Source organism: Lontra canadensis, unplaced genomic scaffold, assembly GCF_010015895.1.
Source record: "Lontra canadensis isolate GAN:19392208 unplaced genomic scaffold, GSC_riverotter_1.0 scaffold204, whole genome shotgun sequence".
Classification (NCBI taxonomy): Eukaryota; Metazoa; Chordata; class Mammalia; order Carnivora; family Mustelidae; genus Lontra; species Lontra canadensis.
The window spans coordinates 758,969-780,218 of record NW_022631198.1 but is presented as its reverse complement, the minus strand read 5'-3'; the positions used below and the strand labels follow the sequence as shown (position 1 = coordinate 780,218).

Here is a 21,250-nt window from a genome sequence, read left to right as displayed (position 1 = left end):
CATTTTCTCAATTAACAGTTAATGCTAAAAAGACAACATTATGAATGTTTTTTTTTCTTCATAATGTATTTTAACATTTCTATAGTGACATATTTAAACAATTGTTACCAAAGAGATAACTAAACATACAGTTTATGTTATACTTGTATCTTCATTTCCTAGTATTTGCTTCCAAACTAAAAGCTACATAAATAGTTCAGTACTTCAAAAAGAGTGAATTTTGAAAAACCCCATTATCTGTTTCATCTGCATCAAACCCTACTTAAAGAAAAATACCTGTATCTACATATTCTCAATTGACACTGAATACTGAAATAATCCTCTTAGAGGAAAAAAAATTCTAAGATAAAGTTTTTTTTTTAATAAGGTGCTTGATTTCTGAGAGTTACAATTTCTGAGAGTTAGTCTGAGTTTGCTCAAGGCTTTTTATATACAAAACCCAGAATTTTTTGCCAAAGCAAATGGGCATTGGGCTAAGGCCTAAATAAATAAATGAGATGGCAAGAAAGCAAAAATGGTACATAAAACTTGATTTGTTGCACTGTTGAAAATTTATACATGGAGGCTGCAGAAATTGTGGTCTTAATAGCAAGGATGTTTTAATGGCTTGGAGAATCTTAAGCTTCAGTGTACAACTGAGTTTAACAGCATATTCATTACACTAAATGTCTATGTCCAGGGCAGTGGTCTCCCAAGCCTCCCAACAACTTCTTTATAATTAACTTAGTAAGTATTTGGATTAAATGCAATTAGAAATTCAAATTCCTCTCATAACTTTTTCTTCAAAGTAACAACTTTAAGTCATTTTTGCCTCTTTGGATATAGTTCAAAGCACCAGAAATTCTTTATCCAATATTGCTTCTTTTTATACTCACCAAAAAGGTTGTGACTATTTGTTGAGGAACACAAATACTCAAGCTTTACAGTAATATTCTGAGTTTTCCTTAAGCAAATTCCATTCCTGGAGTATCTACTCCAAAATTATTATGAGAGAGAGAGAGAGAATTCAAAAGTCTATACAATTCTTCTCAATAGAAAATATTAGTTCAGAATCTTTCAGTGTTGGGAAATTACGAGTGATTGTTTAAAAATGGAAAAATGAATCTTGCTGGTAAGGTAAAAAAGCTTAAAAAGAGTTTACTTAATTTCTAAGTCAAATGTCTGAAACAGCCTATTCCAGGTTCTTAATCTGAGGCGTGAGAGGGGGTTGGGAGGGAAGGTCACTAGATTCCCTTGAGAATTTGATGAAAGCTGTTCTCCTCGAATAAAATAAATGTGCAATCATATACAAACCCACTTCTGCATATGATTTTACTGTATCAATGAATTTCTAGTCTAAAACTCTTTAAATTAACATATAATGCATCATTTGCCCCAGGAGTATAGGTCTGTGAATCATCAGGCTTACACAAATCACAGCACTCACCATAGCACATACCCCCCTCAATGTCCATAACCCAACTACCCTATCCTTATCCCCGCACCCCCCAGCAACCCTCAGTTTGTTTTGTGATATTAAGAGTCTCTTATGGTTTGTTTCCCTCCTGATCCCATCTTGTTTCATTTTTCCCTTCCCTACCCCCCTAACCCCCTGCCCCGCCTCTCAAATTCCTCATATCAGAGAGATCATATGATAATTATCTTTCTCTGACTTATTTCACTCAGCATAATACCCTCTAGTTCCGTTCATGTCATTGCAAACGGCAAGATTTCATTTCTTTTGATGGCTACATAGTATTCCATTGTATATATATACCACATCTTCTTTATCCATTCATCTGTTGATGGACATCTAGGTTCTTTCCATTGTCTGGCTATTATGGGCATTGCTGCTATAAACATTCGGGTGCATAAGCCCCTTCGGATTCCTACATTTTTATCTTTAGGGTAAATACCCAGTAGTGTGATTGCTGGGTCGTAGGGTAGCTCTATTTTCAACTTTTTGAGGAATCGCCATGTCAAACGGGCTTCTAAAAAAGATTTTAATTTATTTATTTATTTGACGGAGAGAGACATCGCAAGTAGGCAGAGAGGTAGGCAGGGGGCGGGGGGAAGCAGGCTCCCCGCTGAGCAGAGAGCCCCACGTGGGGCTTGATCCCAGGACCCTGAGATTGTGACCTGAGCCGAAGGCAGAGGCTCAACCCACTGAGCCACCCAGGTGCCCCTCAAAGGGGAATTTTAATTAATACTTTGGACTCTACCATGGTAAATCACACAACAGGCAAATCCTATGAGAAGATCCTTCACCTGTCCCATTATGTTGCCCACTTCTCTCTCCATTTCTGAAAATCCCTCTACAATAAACATGTTTATTACAAATATCCCCAAGGAGCAGATGAAAATTCAGTTACTGAAGCTCTATAGTACTGGGTATAACAGAATTTCAGTAAAATAGAGAATTTTGGACAAGATTTTGAAATTCATTACATTAAAGCAGACCAGCAAATGAGATTTTACATTTCCTAAACCTGATGGATACTCCAGAAATGTTAACAGCTGTCCAGAGCATGCAATGTGGCATACATGCCATTACAGTACTTATTTTCTAGGAGTGTGAGCAGTCTAAGATCACTAACACATTAAACACTACTTTATACGGTAAGTGATTCATCACGAAGGAAATGACTAGGTTTAGAGCTTTATTCATCTTATGATTTTATAATCTATGCTACATGGGAAAGGAGATTAAATGCAAAGTGTAACTGTTACTATAAAGGTTAATGTTTATTACAGTTAACAATCCTCAGCTATTGCCAGTATGTCCATAGATGCAGTGGGGTTTTTTTAGGCTATTTTTTTGTACCTAGAAATTGATTTATACATTTCCACCAAATATCCACACTTCAGTTTGTGGCTCAAACAACAATTTATTAGGTTCCTGACCATTTTTTCTTAAATGGCACTGCCTACTCCCAGTTTATTTTCCATCTTTTTGTCTTGCTTTATGTTCTCTCTCTTTACAGTCATATCATCGGCTGATTACTTATAACATTTATTTACATGATGGAATGTAAATTCTAAGAGCTGAGACTTGGTCTTTTTGGATCACCGATGCATTTCCAGTGCCTAAAATATTGTAGGTGATCAATAAATGAATGAATAGATATTTACTAAGTAGAGGTTTAAAATTAATTAGAGCCAAACATAGCACAGTAAAAAAGCATGGGATATAAAGTAACAGGACTTGGATTTCAGTCACTGCTCTTGAACTTATTAGTTATAGAACCTTGAACAAGTCATTTAATCTCTTTGGACCTCAATCTCCTTCCTTTAAAATAATGCTAAAATATTACTACACAGGGTTACTGCAAGAATTATAGAAAATAACATAAGTAAAAACTTGTTGCAAATATTCATAATTATATCCCAGGAGTTATTCTTGCAAAATTGGCAGAGAATTCTGTAAAACAGATCAATCCTGAGAAAGCAAGTTATCTCAAGTCACCTTATCCTTGGTCTTGGAGGATTGCAGAGGGAGAAGTTATGAGAAAGCATAGCATTAGAAGAGATGGGCTTAAGCTTCACTTAACAGCTGGTTGACCTTGAGAAAATCCCTTAACCTCTCTGAGGCTTAATTTTCTTATCTGTAAAATGAGGGGCAGTGACACCTGGGTGGTTCAGTGGGTTAAAGCCTTTGCATCCAGCTCAGGTCATGATCCCAGGGTCCTGGAAGAGAGCCCGGCATCAGGGTACTCTGCTCAGCAGGGAGCCTGCTTCCATACTCTCTCTCTGCCTGCCTCTCTGCCTACTTGTGATCTCTGTCTGTCAAATAAATAAATAAAATCTTTAAAAAAAAAAAAAGTAAAATGAGGGGCAAATATTACCTCAAAAGTGTAGTTGTTTGATTCAAATGTTACATTAGTTGTGAAAGCACTCTAAAAATAAAATGCACAGCATGTTTTTATTGAAATCAATTAATTGTCATTCCTTAAAGAAAATCCTAATCTTGTTTGTTCCTCCAGTCAACGGGAAGGTAATATTATTCAAGAATGTTCTCACAAAGACTACAGACAGTATACATACTTCCAATTCTTGCTGCAGGTTGTCCAACTTTGGTGAGAGGACAGAACACAATAGAAAATGATAGAATGGGAAGATATGGAATGGGAAAAGAAAACTGTTCAGAAAGACACTGAATAAGTAGAAAGTTCTCATCAACTTCAAGTCTATTTAATTTCACATCTGACAGGCAGGGCCAGCTTCATGGATGTGTGATTTGTGCAGACGCACAGGGTGGCTACTTGGAAAGGCCCTATACTTGGTTGAATGCTCTGTTACTGTGGTCTTCAAAATCTTAATTCTTTCTGAACATTTTTGTTCTGCACCAGGCCCTGAAAATTACTTAGCTGGTCTTGCTCACAGTCTTTCCACTAGACTAGAGGGCAAGTTTATAGGCTCAATGACTGTGTGTATAGGAGCCCCTGTTAACTTAAAGGACAGTCACTAAAAGGAGACCTTTAAACAGGCTGGTGGATCACACATTTGCAATACTTGAATTTTGAAGTGAGCAAAATATTTCTTAAAAGCCAATTTAATTAAATGCATTAGCCCTGGGGCGTCTGGGTGGCTCAGCTGGTTGAGCACCTGACTCTTGATTTTCCGTTTAGGTCAGGATCTCAGGATTGAGGAATGGAGCCCTGCCATGGGCTGGGTGCTCATCAGGGTTCATCGGGAAGTCAGCTGGAGAGTCCCTCTCTCTCCATCTTCCTCTACTCACCACCACCGCCCCTCCCCGCTCCATGCATATGAGCAGGCATGCGCATGTATGCTTCCTCTCTCTCTCAAATAAATAGAATCTTAAAAAAAAAAAAAAGAAGCATTAGTCCCTATTACTCCAATTAGAAATGCAAATGACACATGCCTTTCTTCTTTGTGATCATAATAGTGGGCCAAAAGGTGATGTTAGTAAATGAAATACCAGAATCTAATTTAACTGACTTTCCATTCTGAAGCCCAAGGAAAGATCATATGATCCTGGATTATCTTTGGTTTTGATTTGATATCTGCTATCTCACAGTAAGCAAAGTGATATCGCCACCAAAATCATCTCTGGAGTGAAATCCCTAACATAACCCAATTCAATTAAATCACACCCTTTAAATAACGTTCTGTTTATTTCTGCTCCTGCTGACTGCAGAGACAGTTGGTGGTTTTTCTTTGACTGAAGTGCTGCTGAGCAGAACATTTCCCAGGCCCCAATTCAGTTTTTGGTATCTGCTGGCCCAAAACATGCCTTTTCCCCTGAAATCCAGACTGAGTCTCTACTAGTCCATTTTGACCTTTGGACTCCTTATCAGTCACCTTGGGTCTCTGACAGTGGTAGGACAGGCCAACCCACAGAGGTCCACTCTCCATGAACAAAAGCTGGCTATGTAAAAGAGATGAGCGCCGCCAGAGATACAATCTGAAGAGAAGGTGCTGAAGTCACCCTCTGTGATCTAGCAGCATGTCCAGGACTGCTGCCACTACAAAAAGTGAAACTTCACCTAAAAGCATTCTTTTCTCCTGGTGATTAAAACATACACCTTCATTAAGGAAGCAGCTGGATTTCAGATAGAGACAGGCAACCACCACTATTGAAACCAGTGTGCAACTGGGATCTGCACTCCAACACTCCTTTCTCCTTCCCATCTTTCTTTTTTTAAGGTCTGCCAGAGGACCACTCTGGTTACTGTTTAGACCTGCCAGTGACTAACATTTCAAAGTAAGATGCTTTAAGAGCTTTAGGAAATACACACACCCTTCTCCCTTCTCTAACACTCAATACTCACATAATCTCAAAGATGGAAACTTCTGTCTCAAGAATTTAACAGCTCGTTCCCCAAAAAAGTTAACCTCCTCAACTTGGAGAAATATACCCACTCCTTCCTATAGTTCGGACCAGGAAACGCTAACTTCATTAGTTAGAACCATTAACAAACTAATGTATTTGATCATCTTTTTAAATTTCACTATCCTTAGTTAAGATGGTTCTATGGGAAAACTCAATGCTGCCTAACATTTCCTAAACAGAAAACCACAAAATATTGCTCAAGGTCTGAATTAATTTGCTGCAGGACCCTAGGGTAAGTCCGTCTGTTTACCTTTTGGATAAAATTCTCTAAGTCAAAAAATGGTGATGATTTTAGAATAAAATGAAAAAGTAGGACGCAAGCAAATTCATAATCACTACGTATATATTCAACAACATCTCAAAATGTAGCTTATCAATATTATTTCATCTATTAGTTTTACTCAAATAGTTCACAAATTAAAGAAATTTGCATTAGTGCGTAGGTATTAAATAGCTTCCTGATAGGAAAAGACATGTGAGGATCAATTTTTCTGGCTCTCCAAGCAGTTCAGATGAATTAAAGAATAAAACTGTATTTACCTTGATTTTACTTTTTAATCATTTCAGGAGTGCTATGAAAATGAATTACTAAAACTGCTGATGGGATTGAGACTGGTACCTTTTTGGTGAACAAACTAGCAATCTATCAGAAGCCCCAGAATTAGGTATACCCTTTGGCCTAACAATCCCAGAGTTGAGCTTTAGAATATTTCTTTTATGGACATGTGCAAAGATTTAGGCACAGGATATTCATTCACTGAGGTTTTGTTTATAACTGCGAAAAACTGGACATAGTAAAAATGTGCAACAATACAAGAGAATTTGAAGTTCTATGGAAAACAAACAACTCTTAAAAAGGATATGAAAGAAATGCATTTGAGGACAATGGCAGGATGTTCGCAATATGCTAAGTGAAAAAATCAGATTACCAAGCAGTAGATAGAGGATAGTCCCATTTCTAAAATTCTGTATATATACATATACAGAAAAAGCCTAGATCATGTTAATAGTAAATACCTTTGGAAGATAAGAATGAGAATAATGCTTTTTGTGGGGAGAAGGAGTGTGTCAGTATTTTGTTTTTTTCTATAATAAATGTGCCTCATCTGCAAATATTGAAAAATAACCAATACTTTTTGCTCAGTTTTAAATTATCAGTAAGACAAGTCATATTTAAAAAAAAATCACTCACCTAGGACAAGTTTGCTTTAAAGTTGAGTGGGTGGTAAAGGGTGAGATATTTCCAACTTTAATGTATATCAGGTAGGTAAGTTTTTAAAGCAAAAGGGATTTTCCATTTGGAAATTTCCCCCAAAATGATTTGTAAGTGTGCCATAAAGAACAGCACTGGCATTCAATATTTGTTAATTTTGATTTTAATTGAGGAAGAGACTAGATGTTACTTACTTTTTTTAAAAGCATAATAAACATCTTGGGACACTAACAGTCTCTGACAAACAGGGCATATGGTCTTGTTGAGAAGTTCTTCAGGCATCAGAACGGCAACAAAACAGAGAATTCCAGTAGTGTGGGAATTGTTACTTGAGACTGACCGCAGAAGAGCCACAGAAGTGAACAAGCCCCAACTCACTGATAGGACTGAAGTGGGTTCTCAACAGCTATACTCAAGTACTTCCAAGGAGGTAATAAAAAAGTATGATTAAAACAACAATGGCTTTTCATCTTTAAGTTAAGAGAGATGATAACTAGCCAGTCTACAATCTTTAGTTTTACTTTTTTTTAATTTTGAAAAAAAATTACTCTGGGTTTAAATGTATTTACTTGGAATCACTAAGTGGACATAAACGTGAAGTTTCTCTTACATGCTCTCAGTCTGCCATCTTCTCTCAGTGCACCAGAGTTTAAGGAACAATGTGCAGAAGTTTTAGTACTTCGTTGTGGCTACTCTTCTTTGAATCAATATCAGTAAACTATCATTTGGGCTTAGTGTGACATAGCATTTATATAGTTCTTGATCTTTATTAATCGATGTATAATTGTAGCCTTACTATGTGTGTAAAAGATCCAGGTCCACTTGCATGGTTTCCATGCGTGCTGGAATTAGAAACTAAGGACCTGTCCAGTGCTTATAGAACGCTAAATAAGTTAAGCCGTTAATAGGCAACCAGACCATTAAACGGGTAACCAAGCCAATAAGAACAAGGACAAATAGTAATCAGCACACTCCACCCCTCAGAGCTCACCCTACTGTAAATATTACAAGCTCTCTGTGCCATGGGAACCACGTTGCCTACCACATGATGCTGATGTAATATCTAGAGCTAAGCACCTAGAGGAAGCAGAGAAGGAGGTTTTTGCTTTGAATTACTTTAATATGCTTTTTTCTTTTCTCTCTCTCTCTCTCTCTCTTTTTAACCATAAACCCACTAACAGATAGTTTAATGATTTCTGTTCTTATGCTGCCTGTGGGGATTTCACACTGTGCTCCCAGCCACTGGTACTGACTCATTAACAATGCTGTAAAATTGGCAGCCTCCCTGAATAAGCTATGTAAAGTCTGCAAATGTTAGTTACTGCACTGTGTACTCAGTGGGTACTCGATAAAACCTGATAAATTCTGCCCATGATACACAGAAATATGCTCACAGCAATACCCTAGAGAACACAGTCAGTCTACACAAAAGCCTTTCTGGATTCTCCTTTTTATCACAAATGATTAATAGTCCCTCACTGAAAACTAACTATTGGTAATACGGCCATAACATCTGCCACAACGTCTTCCTTTTCTCTCACCACTCAAGTACCCTTTATCTCTGTTTATACAAATCAAGACATTTAAGACAGGGAGAAATAAAGTCAGAGTCACAGCTCAAATCCTACTTCTGTAATGCCTTCCTAATTGGCTCATTTACAATACCTTTCTGTCCTTTGAATACTTATAGCACTGTTTGCACCAGTCATCTGGCACTTAGCATGTGCTAAATTGTTTTCTTATTTATCCTTTTATTGACCTGTCTTATATCTTCAACAGACTGAGCATCCTGACTACAAGAACACAAGAATGTCTTATGTTTCTTTGAATCTCCCACCCTTTGCCCAGAATAGGTGCAATTATGACAATCACGCAAATGATAGAATTTTACCATCAGGCTGGCTTACCACTCTGTATTCTCTGTATTCTCATTCTTTCCCCTATATTTTAGCTTATGTCAAAAGAGCAAAAATATTAGCTACCATTTACTGAGTGCTATTAGCAGTACTTCACAAATAATCACATTTAATCCAAACAGGTATTCTAAGTTCCCCTTTACTAAAGAGGAAACACAGCTCATAGGTGGTGAAACTCTGAATGGGACTAAGGTCTATTTCTTTGCTCTCTTTTCCTTTTTTTAAAGCTTTTATTTGTTTATTTGACAAGCAGGTAGAGTGTCAGGCAGAGGGAGAGGGAGAAGCAGACTTCTTGCTAAGCAGGGAACCAGATGTGGGACTCGATCCCAGGACCCTAGGACCATGACCTGAGTCAAAGGCAGACGCTTAACCAACTGAGCCACCCAGGCACCCCAGGTCTGTTTCATTCCAAACACCAAACTATTACTATTAGTAACAAGAACAAATGGCAAGTAAGATTCTGAATATGTGACCCATGAGACCTTTTAAGAATTTTTAAAGAGACTATTTAAGGAATGAGATGCTTTAAGAATTGATTGTGAAATTTTACTGGAGATGCATGAGCATCACAGAAGTGGGATTGACAGAATGATCTATACCAAATTTGGTCAAAGGGATGTCAAAGAAGTTCAGTTTCACATACTATTTGACCTATTTCATTCATCTCCTAGGAACAGAAATATACATTGAGAATTTACATCCCCTATAGAGGCTGCAACTTTTCAAACTACAGCTCCCCACAAAAAGTAATAGAAAATTAAAAATTAACAATAATAGAAAATGAAAATATTTTGGTGCTTATGGAAACTGGGTATATTAACCTTAGGAGAAATATAGTATAAGTGACTTTTCCTTCAACGAAATGGGTTTGAACTGCATGAGTTTACTTACGTGTAGATTTTTTTCATGAAATATATTGGAAAATACTTTAGAAATCTGTAACAATTTGAAGAAATTCACAAATGAATCATGTGCATAGAAAAAGTCAGAAATCATTATAAGGATATAGTATAAGGGCTTCTGGATGGCTTAGATGGTTAAGCGTCTGCCTTCCGCTCAGGTCATGATCTCAGGGTCCTGGGATTGAGCTCCATGTCGGGCTCCCTGCTCAGTGGGACATCTGTTTCTCCCTCTGCCCTCTGCCCTCTCTCTCTCTGTTTCTCAAGTAAATAAATAAAATCTTAAAAAAAAAAAAAAAGACCATAGTATATAATACATATACAAAATAGATGTTAATTGACTGTTTATGTTATAAGTAAGGCTTCTGGTCGATAGCAGACTATTAGTTAAATTCTGAGGAAGTTAAAAATTATGCACAGATTTTCTATGCATGGTGGGGGCGGGGGGGTTGTGTGGGTGTGTGTCAAGGCTCCTGACCCCCGCCTCCTCAGGGGTCAACTGTAATTCTAAGTCTTCCACATCTAAAAACTATTACAACTTAAAAAACCACAACACTCTAAAATAGGCTAACACAAGTTTCTCTTTATTTGAGAGTAATTCAAGCTTCTGGATTCTGTTGCTTTAACAGACATAACTAATGACAAAACCCTCAGGGTACTAAAAGAGGGATCACACCCCTCTAAAAACAGATTAATGCAGAAAAGAAGAGTTGCTCAATTTGTACAAATCTGCAAAAAAGGAAGTAAGCCCAAATTTGCCCTTTGGTATGCAACACAGGCCATCTATTTATAAATCATTTGCTACATCCTTTCCAAATCACAGGAACACCTAAAAGGCCTTGATGTTCTTAGCACATTTCTTCAGGTTAAACCTAATTATATTAGTGGCAGCAACATCCTGCATCATTCAACAATGCAAAGCTAACTTTAGCCCTATCTTAAATTAGTTAGGATACCAATTATTTTTCTTTCACCTTAGAAATTCAGAAACATTATGTGATAGCATCTACACCACTGTTCTTTAGCCCCAAGGCAGTTTAACATATGGTAATTAAGAGGACTCACATTTACGGGAGACACCCAAGAAGAGATGTGAGCAACATGATACGAAGAGTTTGGACCCCTCTATTACTCCAAGGTCCAACAGCTCTTGGAAACAGAGAATGAAAACATCCTTAATTATTTAGCTTTGGGCAGTGGTTTCTCAGTACTCGTCTAAAGAAATTGCTCAATTTTAGGACTGATTACACAAAGGCACACAAGCTAAAATGTAGTAATGTAAGGGGGAAAAAATCCACTCTAGGTTAATCAAAAAGAAATTCTGACGTGAAGATATCACAACTTCACCATTCCTGTTCATCTTCATTGTGCAGATTTACTCTTTAGTTAACTTGGTTAAACATCGTTCCAATAAGGCCAAAGTTGAGAGTTCTTTTTTTTCCTCCTTGGCTCCAAGCCAATTACTGCTCTGACTCTAAACAAATACAAGTGTGGATAAAACCACATAAAGTTATCACCACTAATGAAAACAAAATGCACCTTTATACTCTGGCAACAGATCATTAACCTTCTCTTCATATTTGAAGGCCCTAACACTTACAAGATTCACTGATATAAACTTATTTGATCATCTTTTAAAAGACAGTCTACTTTTTAAGTCTATTTCCTCTATGTAAGAATCAGATAACTACAGAAACAATATTAATTTAAAATTAAAGAAACACCTAATGACTCTTTTAAATATTAGAATTAGTCTCCTTACCCATCAAAGAGAAGACCTTAAATCATAAATAAATGCCTGCTTTCAATTATGTTTGCCCATTTCTGTAAAGGACAGATCTAGATTTAAAAAGTACCATGGATAATAATTACACTTATTCAATGAAAATAGACATTTAAAAATTTGAAAGGCGGGGCACCTGGGTGGCTCAGTGGGTTAAAGCCTCTGCCTTCAGCTCAGGTCATGATCCCAGGGTCCTGGGATCGAGCCCCGCATCGGGCTCTCTGCTCACCAGGGAGCCTGCTTCCTCCTCTCTCTCTCTGCCTACTTGTGATCTCTGTCTGTCAAATAAATAAATAAAATCTTAAAAAAAAAATTTGAAAGGCAAAGGAAAAAAATGTATAAAATTGTAACACTGGGGGTAGGACCTCTTGGTTCTAGGCTTTTAAAACACATATTCTGCTAAAGAACTGTCTCAGATCTAGAAAAACATGGAAGGCTACACCTAAATTATTCTACAAATCAGACATAAGTTGGAGTAAAAGAGCACCAAAGATTCGACAAATACTCAAAAGCAAAAATCTTAAATATAGTACACCAGGGACACCTGGGTGGTTCAGTTGTTAGGCATCTGCCTTTGGCTCAAATCATGATCCCAGGGTCCTGGGATCAAGCTCCACATCGAGGGTCCCTGCTCCGACGGAAGCTGCTTCTTCTCTTCCACTCTCCCTGCCTGTGTTTCCTCTCTTGCTGTGTCTGTCTCAGTCAAATAAATAAATAAAATCTTAAAAAATAAATAAATAAATAAATAAATAAATAAATAGTACACCAGATCCAGCAATCCGTTAACAATTAACACAAACAGTGTGTAAGGATGATTTAAAGTTAAATCATTCCAATATGCCCAAAAAGCATTTAATGTAATTTAATAACTATGCATAGAAATGTTTGATTAGGTATACAGTTGGCCCTTAAACAATGTAGGGGTCAGGGGAACCAAGCCCATAGGAAGTAAAAAATCTGCAAATAACTTCTGACTCTTCAAAAACTTAAGAGTCTACTATTGACCAGAATTCTGGCTTACGAATAACAAACAGTCGATAATACATATATTTTTTAAAGATTTTATGTATTTATTTGAGAGAGTGAGAGAATGCACAAAGGGACAAGGGGCAGAGGAAGAACCAGACTCCCCACTGAGCAGGGAGCCCCACATAGGGCTCTATCCCACACCCCAGGATCACGACCTGAGCCGAAGGCTGACACTTAACCAAGGAAGCTACCTGGATATCCCAATACATATTTTGTAATATGTATTATACTGTATTCTTACAATAAAGTAATCTAGGGAAGAGATTATTAAGAAAATCTTAAGGGAGAGAAAATACATTTGAAGTACTGATTATTTAAAAAAAAAACCCATTTATAAGTGGACCCACATAGATAAAACCCATGTTGTTCAAGGGTCAACTACAGTAGGAAATGTCGTCAACTTGATAAACGGTCTATGCCAGAACCTACAGTACACAATACACCTATTTACAAAACATAAAAAACATTCCTTGTATAATGGAAAACAAGATATGACCATAAGCATTGCTACTATTTAACATTACATTAGACCCCAGCCAAAGCAATGAGTTTATAAACATTCAGGCAAAACTCATTTACAGGTGACATAATCATCTATCCAGAAAAGTGAAGAAAATCAATTTAAAAATCTCCCAGATATGAGGACCACGCAAGAGTTCAGCAAGGTGGTCTGATACAAAAGCAAATATAAAAAGTAATAGGAGCACCTGGGTGGCTCAGGGTCCTAGGATTTTGTTACATAAAAATTAAAAACTTTTATAACGAAGTGCAAAGTTAAAAGACACACAATAAGCTGGCAGAAAGTATTTTTGCCATATATTCAGGACATAGAGAGTACATAAAAAAGAAACGAATACCAACAGAAAAAAAATGGTCCTAAGTACAAACATGTAAATAAGAAAATGAAAAAGACTAATAAAAAATATAAAATATACTTAAACCTCTATAATAATGAGGAAATTGTAAATAGAGAAATATTTAAGAGCAGAGGTCCTGGAGTCAGACTGCTTGTGCTTGCATCCTGGTTGTATTATCTTAGACAAGTTACTCAACATCTCTGTGCCTCCCATCTGTAACTGAGTGTATCTAACTCATAAGAAGAAAAAATTAGACAATATGAACAGTATTCAAAATAATGTCTTGTACATAGTAAGAGTTTAATAAAAAATTGCTATTTAATATTATTATTAATATTACCAGGGTTGGCGAAGGTATAGTCTTACAGCTGTTAAGAGCAAATTGGCAAAGCCTTTTTAGAAGGCAGTTTGGCAGTATGCATCAAATTTTTAACATATACATACCATCAGACCCAGAAATTCCACTGCTAGAAATTTATCTAAAGAAATGGTCCTACATGTATACGAAGATATCAGTACAGTGTAGAACTACAGAAGCTCTGTATTTGGAGACAGGAAATGCTGGTTCTAGTTTCAGTTCTACCAAAAACAAATCATAACTGCTATGCAAAAAATCACTTCACCATTTCAATTTTGTTAGTTTATTACTCCACAAAATGTGGGATGATGACTTGCCCAATCTGCCTCAGAGGAATACTTTAAGGATGTGGTTCTCAAAGTGTAGTTAGTTCCTGGACCAGCATCATCTAGGAACTTGTTAGAAATGCAAATTATCCATCCCACCCAAGACCTACTGAATCAGAAACTCGGGGGTGTGGGCAGCAATCTGTGGTTTTTTGTTTTTGTTTTTGTTTTGGGGGAGGGGGAGGAGCAGAGGGAGAGTAAGAGAGAGAATCTTAAGCAAGCTCCAGGCCCAGGCCCACACAGGGCTTGATCTCACCACTCTGAGATCATGACCTGAGCAGAAACCAAGAATTAGATGGTTAACTGACCAAGCTCCCCAGGTGCCCAGACAGCAATTTGTGTTTTAATAAGTTGTCTACGTGACTCTAATACAAGCTTAAGTTCAGAAATGAGCACTTATGAAGTCACTTGGATAACTACAGAGCAGAACGGAAAGAGTACTAGTACTAATACTACTTGACACAAAAATTAAAATAGTTTCCACCTTTCAGTTTCACAAAAAGTTATGTTTTCGATAATCATCTGGATATGTTCCTGGTGCTAAGCTTGAGCTTTAAAAAGCCTTGATATGAATCTAGGAAATCAAGCTCATATATGAAATCCAGTAATAAATACAAGTATTTTAGGTCAAGGATAAAAAGTTCAACATAACCTGTTTAACAAATCAAGCAATGGCCCCAGCACTTAAATTCTAAGATTTCTGATCAGAGGTTTTCATAATGGGAAATTATGATTTCCATTTTAATGGTAGCCTATGCCAACATTTTATCTAATAATTCTTGATCTTTCTCTGAACTTTGTAGGACACAAAAATAGCCACCTATTTGATAAGCTGCTTGGCATATACCAATCACTAGAAGGCCTCTTGCTTAGAGGCCATTTCTCAGGGATTGAATGCTGGCTCTCTAAAAACAAGACAGGCTGCCATATTTTTCAGAAATCCTGATTTCTATTTTATTAGAAAGTATGTGTATGTACTCTTAAAGGGTATGGAACTTTTCATGATTATTTGAGTAGTCTGATCTAAGACCCCTGAAATTTGATTACATGATGCTCTGGGCTGCTCACATATTTTTTTCTAGTAGGACTTAAATTTATGACAGTAACTATTCTTAGTTTCTGGAGTGACTTTAATCACTTCTTAATGTCCTTCATTGATACTTCAAAATTAACTCCATATTTGGTGAGTTTTATGCAATGACAAAGGGAGTCCATAATCTAATAATGATGATATAATCTCCAATAGAATACAGGAATACCTTGCTATTCTCTAATTTCATCTATATATAAAGCAGCTGAAAGTCCAGAAATTAGAGTGAGCCTGTGAAATCACCAAATAGGTGTCTAAACACCACATTCTAAAGGTCATGAACTTTCTCCATAGGAGAGCCCCCTAGGATCTCACTCTACTACTCCAGCCTTTTTCCTTTGACAGAGATCTCATAGGGTTTGTTACTTGGTTTCTAAACCCACAGCAAATCTGAGGTAGCAAATGAGAATAAAATAAGTTCTTATGAGTGGGTTCACAGCAGTGACAAGAGAAACATCTGATTAAGACTAGTCATGTGTCAGGACGCCTGGGTGGCTCAGTTGGTTGGACGATTGCCTTCGGCTCAGGTCATGATCCTGGAGTCCCAGGATCGAGTCCCGCATCGGGCTCCCGGCTCCGCAGGGAGTCTGCTTCTCTCTCTGACCTTCTCCTTGCTCATGCTCTCTCTCACTGTCTCTCTCTCAAATAAATAAATAAAATCTTAAAAAAAAAAAAAAAGACTAGTCATGTGTCAAGGTACCCCCTTCTGCAAACATCCACTTAAATTTTTTTTTGAGTCAGTCTTCACTTAGGATCCTAAATCATTAAATCTTTTAGTTGCTCCCACCAGTTGCTGCTATTTATATATCTGGCATGACAGGGATATGCTCACACCAGTTGAGCTTTACGGTAGCAAGCCTTAGAAATAATACTTCCTTTTAGGAAAGAGATTAACTTTTTATAAGATCACCTTACTTTCAGAATCTTGTTTTAAAAATATATTTATCTGCACAACATTTTCATACAATCTCAAGGTGTTTACTGACTTCCTAAAGCCAATCCATAAAACTATGGGTGACCATGGACCCTAAATTAAAAACTTTTGCATTATGTACCCAAAATGCATGTTTTAACAAAATTTTTGGTTTTATTTTTATTAGAATTATCCCTAAAGTTTTTTAAATGATGATGAACTCAGTGACACTATAAATGCAAAATAAAAATGATGGCTAACTTAATATTAATGGATACATTTTAGAAGTGAAATTTGGATATTAAGTCTCTTGTAAGAAAAAAATAAGTGGCAAAAGACAAAAACGAAAGAGAAATAGTCTGCAAATTCTTTAAAAGATTGTCCACCTTAGCAAATCTTAGTGTAGCAAATATGGTTTTCACTAAGTGAAAATGTTAGCAGTTAAGGGCATTTCCTAAGATTAAGTCTCAAAAGTGGCCTTGCAACTACTAAGAATATAATTTTTACAGTGGTTGAGAGCACCAGTGTGGGAAACAGATCTGGATTTTCTAAGGAGAGTTTTGTCATTTACTAGCTATATGGCCATAAGCAATTACTTAACTTCTCTAAGTCTCAGTTTCGTCATCTAAATAAACATAAAGTTGCTGTTATGATTAAATGAGACAGTATACATTAAACTCTTAGCACAGTGACAAGCAGTCAACAAATGGAAGCTATTAGTTATTATTTAATTTCAATTAACTCGTTTTTTTGTGCAGGGATTTACAGTTTGCAAAGTGTTACTGGCACATATAATCTCTTATGATCCCCTGGGGTAGGAATATCATTTTATAGTGGAAAAAACTGAAATCAAATGATTTACCCAAAGACAGTAATTAGTAGGAAAAGAAATTTGGGCTTAATGTGATTCTACTAGGAACTAAAACTCAAAATTCCTTTTCCTCCCAAAAGCTTAGAAGCTCTGCCTTTTAAATTGTTTAATCCTTTTTAAAATTGCAGTTAAATATACACAACATAATATTTTCCATTTTAACCAATTTAAAGTGCCTTTAAATATAGTCACATCGTTGCGCCACCTTCATCAATCACCATCCGTCCTCAAAACTTTTTCTTCTTTCTGAAATGAAAGTCAATCTATTAAACACAAACTTCTCATTCCCCCTCCCCCAACTCCTGGGGATTACTTGAGGTACCTCATATAAGGGGAATCACACAATATTAGTCTTCTGTCACTGACTTGCTTCACTTAGAATAATGTCTTCAAAATTCAAACATATTGTAGCATTTGTCAGAATTTCCTTCCTTTTTAAGGCTGAATAATACTCAGTTGTATTACATATACTGTTTTGTTGTACCCATTTATCTACTGATAGACATGGGGGTTGCTCCCACTATTTTTTTTTTAGTTTATAAAGTTATTGTTAACACTATTATTTTGATATTGGTTATCCAGTTTCAGATTACTCCCTCCTTTCCTTCTCTTCTACTCCTTTTTTTTTTTTTTAAGAAAAAAGTGCAAGTAGATGATTGATTTAATTCTGTGGAGTTTACATTCACAGGAATAAAACCACTTTTTTTTGTGTGGCTATTTTTTGTAGGAGCTCTACCATGAATCAACACAAAGGAAAAAAGCTGAAACAAGTGAATTTAATTTGATTTGGTGGGAGAGCAAACCATTAATTAAAACAATAAATTAGATGTAAGGTTATTTATAAATCACTTAACATGATAATCTTGGCACCTTTAATAAGAGATAATAGAAAGTTTCTGTTGTTGGACATTAAAAAAAAGTTTTTCAGGGTTGACCTGGGAAGGACCAAGAAGCGCTGCTTAAGTACGGCTAATCTGGGAAAACCTCAGTAGCCACTCGGGAGTGAGTACTAATACATTACAAAGACCAAAACTGCTGCTACCTAAAGTAACCCTAAACCACTGCACTGGTTTAAGGATGCAGCTTGAATAGATGGGAGCTTCTCTACTTTGCGCTTTATAATCGTGAGGCGTGATTAATCACAAGCTTCAGCACACACTTCTCAAAAATAGCTAAACCACAATGGAAGAGAAGGACAACAACTCCAAGAGACATCAAAAACAGCGACGATTTAAAGATGCGTTGAATCTTGCACTTTCGTGAATGAAGACGTGCAAGCAGACTTGTACTACAACAGGGGTAGACTAAAAGTAAAACAGCCAAACTACTGAAATCCAATTTTCTGAAATAATTCCAGACTACAACCAGCGGGAGTGAAGAATGGACAGCCTTCCTTTGTGTTAGCGGCTTGCAACAGAAACCTACAGTCACACGCAAACTTATTTCAAACAACGACAAAAACAAACAAACAAACAAACAAACAAACAAAACCCCAAACAACAAACACGGGAGCTTGATCACACCAGGACCCGAATGGGAGTCCAAGCGTTTCCGGGCGGCGTTTCAGGAGCTACAGACGGCCCTCCACCTCTGGAGTCTCCAGCTCGACTGTCACTCGCTCACCACAGACAACTTCCCAGGGAAGACTACACTTTCAGATTCCCTCAAAAAGTTTACCAGAAATTCTCGCAAATGGTTCTTCAATCCACCCAACCCCCGGGGACACGTTCTGCCTCCAAGAATTACCCCACACCTCCACCCCACTATACCCCCGGACACTTCGAAACCACTAAGCCCGCAGGGTGCGATTTCGCCCTCGCTTCTTTGCTTGCTCCCCAGGATGCTGGGGAAAGCGGCTGCTGAAAAGCAAACTTTCCCAGCTTTCGTGGAGGGCGGGAGGGCGCGCGGCGCACTCACAGCTGGTTGATGGCATTCTGCGAGATGACCGCGTTGGCGGAGAAGTAAGGGATCATGTCGGGGCCACCGAGGCTGCAGGTGCAGGCGGGGGACGCCTTCCTCTCGCGGGCCAACGTACTCAGGGTCATGGAGCCAGCTCAAGGCGCACAGCTCCGCATCCTGGCCCCCGCCTGGCTCCGGCACAAGACGCTTGCGCTGGGCTCCGTCGGGCCAGAGGCGCGGGCAGCCCGGGCTCCCCGCGTCCAAACTGGGCCCTCCGGGTCGCGCAGAGGTAGTCGCCGCAGCCCTAGGGCTCGGCTTTGGAGTCTGGGAGGCTGGGCACCGCCAGCAGCCTGCCCCAACCCGCGTCCGGGGCGGGGCGCTGCGGCGGGCCGGCCCAGAGGGCGGGGAGAGTCGCAGGAGCCCAAAGGGTCGGCCCTTTGGGTGCTCCGCCCCCAACCTCGGGGCACCCACCGGATACTGCTGCGTGCACCTCCGTTTGTGGGTAAGGGTGGACACCAAGACGTTGCGGCTCGCGTTAAGGACTGAAGCGAGCCTGGGGTGGGCAAGAAAGCCCAGCGTTTCTTGGAAATGTTTCCGTAAGAAAGGTCCTGCTTCTTGAACAACTCTATACATTGAAACCCCATTTTTCAAGTGTTCTTAAAACTTCGAAAGGCCGTTCATTCACAAATGTAACGAATACTTACCAACAGTTTTCAATGTACTAAGGCCAGGGAAATTCAGAGATAAGCTTTTTTGTTTTGTTTTGTTTTGCTTTTTTAAGAGAGGGGGTGGGAGGAGAAAAGGGAGAGAGAGAGAATCCCTAGCAAGCTCCATCCCAGTGGGGAGCCGGATTCAGGGCTCATCTCACGACCCTGAGATCATGATCTGACCCTGAGATCATGATCTGCTCCAAAATCAAGAGTGGGAGGCTTAACTCAAAGAGCCACCGACGGGGTCTCTGGTTTTGTTTTGTTTTTTGAAGCAAAACAGCTTAAGCTATGATGGGGAAGAATCCTATTTACATTGTCCATAACAACTACTGACCTTTGTGAATAAATTTATAAAGGGCTTTCCCAACGATTCTCCAAACCAAGGATTCACAGCTTTAGCTACACATAGGAATCACTTGTGGGGATTTTAAACACCCCAATGCCTGGCTGCCCCCAGACCAATCAGAATCTCTTGAGTTTGAGATCTTAGACATCAATATTTTTCAAAGTTCCCTGGGTGACTGCAATGTACCGCCATGGTTGGTTACTATTGTGCCAAATGATCTAGGAGAGAGAGAGACAGGCTAGAGAGTATATCCGCACTTTACAGATGTAGAAATAAATATCCATGGTCCAGCCAGATGACCTCACTTGTAAGTGACATCACTAGATATGAACCCCAGTTTTATGACTTCTGTTTTAGGTGGGGCTTTTCCTACCAAGCCCTATACCCTGATACTTTCATGAGATTAAGCTTTATCATGTTCCTAACAGCTCACTGAGCAATGCCTTTCACCTGACCAGGAACTAACTCTTCATAAAATGAAAATCTCTTCTGTGTCTCTCCTGCATCCTATACAGTGGTCTACAAAACGGGTTGGCATGCTGCAGGTACTCACTAAAAGTTGGTTCCCTCATCTCTTGCCCTTCCAGTCTCATCAGACAAAAGATTTTTAGGCATGTGCATTTTATGGTTTTCTGAATACCTGACTAAATTATATATCAATAACTGTCTTTGGACCTAGAGCCAGAATTAGTAATAATTTTTAAAAATGATTTCACTATCCTATTATAAGACAAGAGACTAAAATTAGAAACAAGTCACTTTAAGACTCAACATACGCTAGAATCAAGAAGAAACAAGTCTTTGTTTTATATAACTTTTCAGATCTCTTTTCCTTTTGGGAAATTTGGCAATTTTCTAAATACTAGAAAGGAAATAATCAATCTAAATTATACATTTTATGCCTAAAACCAGAAACTCTTTTGTTAGTTTATCGTTCCATAAAACTTTATCGTTCCATAAAACTTAAAGTTGTTGCCAAGGCACTGAGAGATTTGAAATATTGCAAACTCATGCTGGAAATAGGGATCTAAGTTTCCTACAGATCTGGTAACAGGAAAGAACTAGTTGGCAAGTGAAGAGTTAATGAAAGGTCTGGAGTCCAGTGCATCATCATCTTCATCCATCTCTAGTAAGGAAAGTGTTTGAAAGATTTATTCAGGCTGTGTCAGCAGGCACCCAAATGGCAGTATAAGAAAAAATCTGCTGA

The 21,250-nt window shown here is 38.1% G+C and overlaps 1 protein-coding gene across 6 annotated transcripts in view; it reads right to left on the bottom strand.

Annotated features, from left to right (window-relative positions):
• SSH2 (slingshot protein phosphatase 2) overlaps positions 1-21,250 on the bottom strand; it is a 239,099-nt gene that overhangs the window by 76,057 nt on the left and 141,792 nt on the right. The window contains exon 1 of one of the 6 annotated variants that reach the window (XM_032848460.1): positions 19,006-19,319. The exons of 4 other annotated variants lie outside the window; for them this stretch is intronic. In XM_032848460.1, the coding sequence (XP_032704351.1) occupies positions 19,006-19,133 (128 nt within the window). In that variant the 5' untranslated portion in view covers positions 19,134-19,319. Of the gene's footprint in view, positions 1-19,005; positions 19,320-21,250 lie in introns of those variants that run through there. One more of the 6 variants, XM_032848456.1, reaches the window with a different exon arrangement.